This window comes from Arachis hypogaea, chromosome 1 (genome assembly GCF_003086295.3).
Source record: "Arachis hypogaea cultivar Tifrunner chromosome 1, arahy.Tifrunner.gnm2.J5K5, whole genome shotgun sequence".
In the NCBI taxonomy this organism is placed as follows: domain Eukaryota; kingdom Viridiplantae; phylum Streptophyta; class Magnoliopsida; order Fabales; family Fabaceae; genus Arachis; species Arachis hypogaea.
In genome coordinates this window covers 104,394,179-104,403,707 of record NC_092036.1, presented here as the reverse complement: position 1 = coordinate 104,403,707, position 9,529 = coordinate 104,394,179, and the positions used below count along the sequence as shown (strand labels likewise).

Here is a 9,529-nt window from a genome sequence, read left to right as displayed (position 1 = left end):
CGAAACCTGTACTACTTTTTGCCCCTAGATTGGAAAATCCACAGTTCCACATTACTGAGGCATTTTACTTATTTGGAACTACTTGAATAGCTAGAATGTCTTAGTATGTAATGTTAATCATGTTAATACGTATTAAAATTTAAAGTATATATTTAAATAAATTAAATTATATTTATATATAAATATATAATAATTAATTTTAATATATATAATATTTTTGATATAATACATATATACGAAGAAAACCTATGTCGTTTGATGACATGATTTGTTGTGCATATCTTGAAATTTATAACTTTTTCCGGTTTAATTTATGGTGAATATTATGGTGTTTTTTATTAAAATATTCAAATTGTTTAATTAATTTTTATGAATAAAAAATAAAAAATAAAAAATAAAAATAAAATATTTAAAATTTATTAAATATTTTTTATTTATCTCTTTTAATAAATTAGACACAATATCATATACACTATAATATTGCTTAACAGTGACTTGTTCACAAATCACAACTCCAAAATTAACGTCATATAACGTGATTCATTTGGTTTTTGTGTAGACGAAGCTAAGAAAGCACAGGGCGAACGGCACAGCAGCGTGAACAAGTCGCGAGGTGGGTCATAGGGGTGCACATAGGTCGGGTGAAGTCAGATTTGATGTGATCCAGACTCGATTCGAAATATACACCGGGTCTATTTATTAGACCCGAATCCGGTCCTAGACCCGATGAAACCAATACACTTTCGGACCACAATTATATTGGGTGAAAATCGGACCGTTAACATTACATTACGTTGATACCTTCTTATAAACTAGCATGTAAAAATATCCAAATTTCCAAGGTTTCAACCATTAGTTAACATGGTAAAATTCACTTAGAAAAATATAACAAGAACTAACCATTCTTCAAAATTAAAGCATAACCACAATCAATATTAAAGTATAACCACAATCAATACTAATATTGTCTAATAATACCAAATATTTAAATCAATACAAATAACACAATCTTATGTATTAGTCTAAAATCTTATGCATTCTAAACATAAAACATTAACTTATAGTCTTATAATGACTAATAACACAAAATATTAAGATTTATAATACTTAAATTCCACGTAAGAATAGTCATGATCCATCACTAATAACACAAAATATTAATTGTGTATGATGACCGGGCCACCGGTCGACTTCGGGTGACCCGAGCTATGGCCTGGTCCCGACCCAAAATAATGACCGGGTCTATTTTTGAGACCCGTACCCGACCCTAAACCCAATGAAATCACTCCAAATTAGTTTCTAAAGTGTTCGGGACCGGACCGGACCTTCGGGTCGGGCCGGGTCTGTGCACCCCTAGTGGGTCAAATAAAGAAATAAAAAAGAAGTGTTAACAGGTTAATAATTTTTGTGATTTATAATTATAAATAATTATCAATAATATTTTAATAATATAAAATTTTATTTAACTATATATAAAATTATTTACTTTTTTTTTGTTGTTTTCTATAATTCTTTCAAAACAAAATATCAACTGCTCTGAATGCGTGTGGGTTCCACTGCCACCTGCCATCCACGCTCCCTCCACACGCCATTCCATTTTCTTAGACACAGTGGCACTATTTTAGAATTTAGACTTTCCCAGTTTCTCTATCTCACATGTCCCACTTTGTTTTACTCACTCTAATAAAATATTAAAATTACAGTAATGCGTCTGGCTATTGTAAAATATTTTGTTTTGAATCACTCGAGTTTATATTCTTTAATTAAACGAATAATGATATATACACTATGTTTATATTAATTTTTAATATTAAATTTTTTTATACAAAATAAAAAATATCTTTTGTGACATAAAAAAAGCGTATAGGAAGTGTATACAAAAGATTTTATATATATATATATATATATATATATATATATATATATATATATATATATATATATATATATATATATATATCAATTCTAAATTAACTGTTAAACTAAAACTTTGGGTTAGTGAAAAATAGAAAATTTTAGTCGATGGAAAATAATACTGCAAATAAAGTTTTTACTGATTGTGAAATAAACAACAAAAAGAAAGACATTCGGCATTTTACTTGAATTACACAAATAATATAGATTTTACCATCAGTGGCATTACTACTAAGGTTTTCAAATTGAAAACATTTTAATTAATAAAAAAATAAAATTTAAAGATACTAATATATTCAGTGAAAAAATAAAAAATAAATAAAAACTCACCACAAAACCTTAGCTTAAGTTGTAAGAAAAGAGATAGCAAAATCCTAATGAGAGAGACAAAAAATGGCCAACAAAATTCTAATCCTTAAAGCTCTCACGTTGACTCGCCCATGTAATAAGGCAAGCAGTTTCTGAATTCTGATGCTATTCAAGTTAACATCAATGCACAACTTAAATCTATATTTGCTTGCTTTCAAATCACTATAACTTGAGTTTAATGTATCTGAAGTTTGAGTTTGGTGAATCATTTGTTGATTACAAAATTAAAGCAAATTACCAAAATAAATCAAACGAAACGGCGGAAGCTTCCGAACAGCGGGAGGTAGGGTGGCAATTATCAATGACTAGTGGAATATTTTATACAGCAACTTTATTATTTTATTCAAGCATATATTCATTCATTATTTTATTAATAATTGAAAGTTGGAAAACGAAATAATATGAATTTTTCTTCCTTCCGCCATCATCCTCAACAACCATGACCTTACACCTAAAGCCACCAACTCCTATATATAATTAAACCTCTTTCTATATGTCTCTCGATCTCCACTAACAATTCCTACTCCATTCTAATTCATCATATCAAATAGACTCAATATTATATCTGAGTCTCACATATTTGCTTCTTTTGACATCTTACCAAACTCAAACAAAGAAGAGATAATGACGATGATGTGGAGGGTTATGTTGGGGATGTGTGTTCTGAGCTCTGTTCTTGTGACAACATCCTTAGCTCAAACGTGCAAGACCCAAAGCTTCTCAAACAACAAAGTCTTCAAGAACTGCCATGATCTTTCACAGTTGACTTCTTATCTTCACTGGACATATGACCAGCCAAGCGGCATCCTTGACATAGCATTCAGACATGGCGGTATCACCACAACAAACAGGTGGGTGGCTTGGGGTATCAACCCAAACAACGACCTTGTCACTCCGATGATCGGAGCACAGGCTCTGGTCTATCTTCCACAGTCAAGTGGAAACCCAAGAGCCTATACTACATCAATCGCCAACACCGCAACACAGCTGCAAGAATCATCTATCAGATACCCTATCTCTGACTTGAGTGCCACCTATTCCAACAACGAGGTTACCATTTTTGCTACTCTCACCCTTCCCAACGGCACCTCCTCCATCGTCCACGTCTGGCAAGATGGTCCTCTCTCTGCCTCTAATGTCCCTCAGGAGCATAGGCATGATTCTGGCCACCAAAGCTCCATGGAAACCTTATACCTTGTTTCTGGTCAGACACAGCAAGGAAGTAGCGGGGCTTCAACTAGAAGAAAAAGAAATGTAAGTTCCTCAATCTGGTTTCATCTTTCTTTTCTTAGAATCTTGAGTTCAATCTTAAGTGAATGATATATTGCGAAAAAACACAAAAATCAGCCACCATATACACAGACATGGGGTGTTTAAATCATTTTTAATATATATTTTTTATTTTAACATGTATTTAATACGGGTGACTGATTTTTATTATAAACTTAGCATGATTGACTGAGGAAGACTGACTTAAGGTTTTGGTTCGAATCTGATGATTACTTCAGATGCACGGAGTGGTAAACGCCGTGAGCTGGGGGGTGTTGATGCCGATGGGGGCAGTGATAGCAAGGTACTTGAAGGTGTTCAAGTCAACGGGAACAGCATGGTTTTACCTTCATGTGGCATGCCAGGTGTCTGCATACATAGTTGGTGTTGCTGGATTAGGAACTGGTCTCAAACTGGGAGATGATTATCCTGTTGATGGCACTGACGATCACAAAGCATTAGGCATCATCATGGTTGCTCTTGGAACCCTTCAGGTGTTTGCTCTGTTCCTGAGGCCAAACCCAAACCATAAGTACAGGTTCTACTGGAATGTCTACCACCACATTGTGGGATATACAACCATAATAATAAGTATTACCAACATTTTCAAAGGATTCGATGTGTTGGAGAAGTTCGGAGACTACAATAGCTGGAAGCATGCCTACATTGGCATTATTGGAGCATTGGGTGCCATTGCCGTATTCTTGGAAGTACTCACATGGATCATTTACTTCAACAGAAAGGGCTCAGAGAACAAGATGCCTCCTCATGGCAATGGGGTCAACGGAGAAAATGGGGTCAACGGAGCAAATGGGGTCAACGGCTATGCTTCTAGGCCTCAGCAGGTGTAGAACGTTTTGCCAAATGGATGTTGTTTTTATTTTTTATTTGTGCCTTACTTTACTCCTTTTCCATTTGGTCTTCTTGTTGGACTTAGTTATGTATAAATTATAATCAATTTTTTTTTTTTTGAGGACTATGTATAACATTTTGCTTTTCTTATCTTTGGTAGTTAGTACCCCAATTCTAGCTTAGAGTAGGAGTTGGGGGAAATTCTTTGATGGAATGATGATTTCTGACCTTCCAGGCCTCCAGGGTATATATGTAAAAGTCTCCTTCATATATGTATTTTTGTTTTTCACTTTTTCTTTTTCCTTTTTGTCTCTCTTTCTTCGGCTTTTGGTGAATCAAAAGATGGGGACTTTTACCAAAATACTTACAGAAAAAGAAAGTTAAAAAAAAAAACAAGAAATATAAAAGTAAAAAAAAAAAGACCCATAATAAAAGTAAAGTGTAAGAATTTAAACGTACACCTTGGGTGAATACGATTTGAACTTTAAACGTACATGTACAACATAGATTCCGTGAATAGGTAAATTTTTTTCACACGAAATTATAAGTATTTTATTATTAAAAATAGTATTGTTCAAGTATCGAAAATATCATAAGAGAGAGAATTTTGTCAACAACTTTTTAATACCAGAAACTCAAATTCAAACTCGAATGCTAAAAATGAAAAGAACTCTGTATCTCACTTTAACTAAGCGACCATGTTGGTCCTGCGTAAGTACATCAACAATTCAGCAAGAGTCTCAACTAGAAGAAAAATTATAGTTAACATCCCTTTCTTCTTTCACAGTAATGACATCCATTAGATTAGATAATATCATATATCATTGTTCTGTGTGGGACCATGCAAACATGAAATGGTGAATGCTCCAATTGGCAGGTGCAAACAATACGTAGAAATTACAATATATGTAGCACACTAAATTAGACAAACTAAATGAATGTGCAATGTCTTCTCTATATTTTATTTTTCTCTCACTGAAGAAACGTATTAGGTTGTTCAAGTCTCTGTTGAGTCTGTTTCCACACTCGGCACATTCAAAACTTCGGTTTGTTCTGTTTGACTAGTACTATATCCTATATTTAATAATTCATGATCATTACATCCTTGAAACAGATGCGGATGCCAACTCATATTCAGACGGGTGATTAACCAACTAACCCGAATCTTTATCATATATTCACCATTTTTTTAAGATCATAACAAGTTAACAACTACCAAAACTCTACCCAGAAAAGAAATACCAACTACTGAAGACCGAGCAAAATAATAAAATTTAAATAGAAATCCTTAAAAAGTTGTTTTAAAAAAACAACATAGCATAATCAAGATAGAAATATTGTAGTTATCGGATATGTGAATTGAATTAGTCCGAAGCGAGTTGCATCATGAAACGTGAAATGGTAATAATTAGATTATACAAATAATTTGGTGACGCTTATGCAGCAACTATAGAAATAGAACAACTAGAAAAAAACATGCATCAGCAAAATGCATTAACGCAGGTTGACTTACTCAATATGCCAATTTTCCACCAACTTCGATGAAGACCAAGTTTCTCACTGGGCTTGGCGCAGAGCATCAACAAGTGCATCTTTTAAGAAAGGGTTTGAGGCCGCTACTCTCCGAGATGTGATATCAAAATCTGCACCAGAACTGAAACAAACGAACCATCATCAGATTTTGATTTTTGACACGAGTATTAAATTTTATAACAACCAATCATGTCTACATAAAGTTCTATTACATGAAGATCCATGCAACTATGCAAGTAGTCGAATAATATTTATGTAAGTCACTTACAGATCAAAAACAACACCTCCGGCTTCTCTAATAATGACAGCACCAGCAGCCACATCCCTGGTAAAGAGGAAAATAAAGAGATTTTTCAATTTCATTATCTCATTGTTATCACAATGCACAATGTTTGTGCAGCATGTAAATCACATACCAAGGACCACCAAAGCCAAGTTCAAAGCATACATCCAGCCTTCCACAAGCAATTCCACATAAGTTCAAAGCACACGAGCCGCTCATTCGAAGGGATCTCACCTGATCATATTAAAGACACCGTTATGGCTTAGCAACGATATCACTTTTGTCTGACCAATAGATTCTTAGGAAAGTCCTTGTTTTACCTTGGAAAGCATGTTATTAATCCTATTTGTACAGCCATCTACAGATAACTTGTCACGTTGTGTGGGTGCCTGCTCTTACAAAAACAAAAACTTACGAATTTTCAACTCAATCTCGATTCACAAGGCAACACAGTTCATGAACATATAAATGTGAATATATATCTATTGGGCATCCCTGTCAAGCTATCATTCCAAAACTAAGATATTCTTACAAACCCGAGGCCTAGATTTCTATGTGCTTGAACACAATATAGTTCAGGGAAGAAGGACAAATACCCACAACGGGGATTATAAAGTAAAGCTGAAGACATACTAAAAACAATTAAGGTAAAATATACTTTTTGTTCCAAAAGCTTGCCAAAATTTTAAAAAATACCCAAGTTTTATTTTGTTTCAATTTTTCCCTAGAAGTTTTTGATTTGCACCAAAATTTCCCATGACAGCTAAATTTTCAAGAAGCTTAAGACTAATCCAGCAATAATGCATGACAACTAAAGAGTCGGTGATAGAACTTCGTGTGTGGCTTGCTTGAATTGAAGGTTGTCCTTCTAAAGTTGCTAAATTGATCCATAGCTTCTTAAAAAATTAGCTGCGATGGATACATAATACATTTGATGCAAATTAAAAACTTTTGGGACAAAATTGAAATAAATAAAACTTAGGGGTATTTTGAAACTTTTAGCAAACTTCAGGGCAAAAAGTATACTTTACCAAACAATTTACATTCTGTTAAATGACCATATTGTGGGTATTATAAGGGCTCGCAATTATAGGTCATGTTGATATATGATAGCTAGCTGCTGAGCATTTAAAAAATGTTGTGGTGATACATGTGGTTGCAGCATCTGACAAAATTGTGTTGAACGAACCCCTTACTTAATAGAAAGAGAAAACCGTGCCAAACATAACATGAGTTGGTGTCTAGACCGAATCCTTGACTAGAACCATGTGGAATGTGGTATGTGGCTGTTATAAATTTGTCAATGAAAACATTGACTTGCAGAAGTAGAATTCTCCAATGATATTTTGATTTTGCAGGAAACTGTTGCCTAAATTAATGTCTGTGATCAATACCACAATTCCTCAAATGATCAATAAGGAGACGGAGAGAATACACCATATTATCCAAACAATAAAGTTAAGTGAATAACTTTCTCATAATCAACCCAAACAAACTTGACATACCTCAGTTCCAAGAAGAGAGGTAATCAGTTCAGTTTGTGCCGACACTGCAAAATTCCAAGGCAATTTCACGAGGGAAACATACTGAATTAGTGAATTGACAGTAACAATTATAAAATAGAATATAGGACAGACCTTTGATCGGATTCCCATTCAGAAAAGCACCTTTTCCTCGAATGGCAGTGAAAAGCTACATATGGGACTATCAAATTTCAGTTGGCATACAGAGCAAAAGATGAAAACAAGTACAAAACAAACACTTTATGACAATAAGATGTGTATATTCAGCACTGAATGAAAAATGTATATGTTTCAACTTTCAAATTTCAGGAAATTCTAGATGGTTTTGTGGTCAGCAGGACTGAAGTGTCTGCAAGAGGAAGATACTGACCTCTTCGATAATGGGGTTGTAAACAACACCAACTGTAGGAATTTTTCCAATCGTAAGACCAATGGAAACACAAACAAAGGGATACCTACCAGAAATATAAGTATAGTGTAGACAATTAACATGGAAATCGATACGAGTGTATGAAGGAAATGATCAGATGCATCATAATTAATTAATTACCCATGCACAAAATTAGTAGTTCCATCCACAGGATCAACTATCCATGTAGGCTCATCTGTAAGTTCAGTAGTGCCCAACGCAGCGGTGGTTTCTTCCCCAATGAACTTAATACGAAAACCAAAATTAAAATGAAACTTACTAAGGAAAGAAGAGTTAAGTTAAAAGGAAAGGTGAAGTAACCTTATGAGTAGGGTAAAGATGCTTGAGATGTTTAAAAATGAGTTCCTCGCATGCTTTATCAGTTTCAGTGACCAAATCAACCTGTGCATCACGGAACAAGTTAAAAGATGAATAGCAATGCAAATAGCTACGGTTTTCATGGGTTGTAAGCTGAAAAGAGTGAATGGGCAACCTGGCCTTTGTGCTGGACATGCTTGGTTTCATAGAAGCCTTTCCGAATGATCTGCAATGCAACGCACGAAGCCATGAATTGGAATGGGAAGAGCACATAAGAACAGAATAGAGTGAAAGAAATTCGTTTGACGAACTCGAGTAACTGACATCACCAGCTTTGCGAGCAGCGTCTACTGCAGATGCCAGGAATTCGGAGAGAGAATCTGTAATTCCAATCAAAACCAAGTGTAAGACCCCATTAATTAGTAATTAGCATTTAATATTTAATCATAATCACTTCTTATTCTTAATGCTCCTAGTCCTACCGTTGTCAGCCATGAACTGCTACTGAGAAAGTGTTAACTAATCTAATTCCAATTCCGACTCCGCTTTAGTTTCACCTCACAATCAAATGTGTCTCTAACGCAACTAACATAAAGCATCTGGGATTTTATTTTATAACACCACACGCGTTGGCATTGCCCTCCCTCTAGTTTCTTTTTTGGATTTTTATTTTAGAGTAATACTCCAAATAAATCCCAAAGAATTCACGATCCAATAGCTTTGTCCCCAAAAAAATTTAGTTAAATTTTGGGCCTGATTTTTTTTCATTATTCGCCAGATACGTTCTCAGATACGTTCCCAGCCCAATTTGAATTGGGTAAGACTAACGGCAACGTCCTACGTATCAATTAACTCGCCGATGTGCCACATGCAAGATAATTTGATCCCTGGTCACATGGACAAAACGACGTATTATATCAGAATAGAACTATGTCGTTTTAAAATGAACAAATTAATCCCTCATTTGGAAGCCAAAAAAAGCAAAACGACATGGTTTTGAAGGGGGTAGGGACCAACTCCTTCAACAAAAAGCCCATCATGGCGACAAGGAAGACGGAA

General features: G+C 34.6%; 2 protein-coding genes across 3 annotated transcripts; one reads left to right on the top strand and one right to left on the bottom strand.

The window, feature by feature from the left end:
- The first annotated feature begins 2,361 nt into the window (after positions 1-2,361).
- On the top strand, positions 2,362-4,693 carry LOC112706275 (cytochrome b561 and DOMON domain-containing protein At5g47530). Its single transcript, XM_025757492.3, has 2 exons — positions 2,362-3,537; positions 3,792-4,693. The coding sequence occupies exons 1-2, from the start codon at positions 2,908-2,910 to the stop codon at positions 4,401-4,403; spliced, it is 1,242 nt and encodes a 413-aa protein (XP_025613277.1). The 5' UTR covers positions 2,362-2,907; the 3' UTR covers positions 4,404-4,693.
- A 1,048-nt stretch (positions 4,694-5,741) lies between these two features.
- LOC112706277 (inositol-phosphate phosphatase) lies at positions 5,742-9,142 on the bottom strand. 2 transcript variants are annotated; one of them, XM_025757504.3, is made up of 12 exons: positions 8,953-9,142; positions 8,782-8,850; positions 8,646-8,696; positions 8,474-8,554; positions 8,294-8,397; positions 8,114-8,198; positions 7,858-7,912; positions 7,726-7,769; positions 6,541-6,609; positions 6,354-6,454; positions 6,206-6,262; positions 5,742-6,058 (listed from the first exon to the last, which is right to left on the bottom strand). In XM_025757504.3, exons 2-12 carry the CDS (start codon positions 8,794-8,796, stop codon positions 5,962-5,964), a joined length of 759 nt encoding a protein of 252 aa, XP_025613289.1. In that variant the 5' UTR covers positions 8,797-8,850; positions 8,953-9,142; the 3' UTR covers positions 5,742-5,961. The 2 variants fall into 2 exon arrangements, with proteins under 2 accessions (XP_025613289.1, XP_025613279.1); XM_025757494.3 differs by having other exon boundaries at positions 8,795-8,850; positions 8,953-9,135.
- Positions 9,143-9,529: the final 387 nt, after the last annotated feature.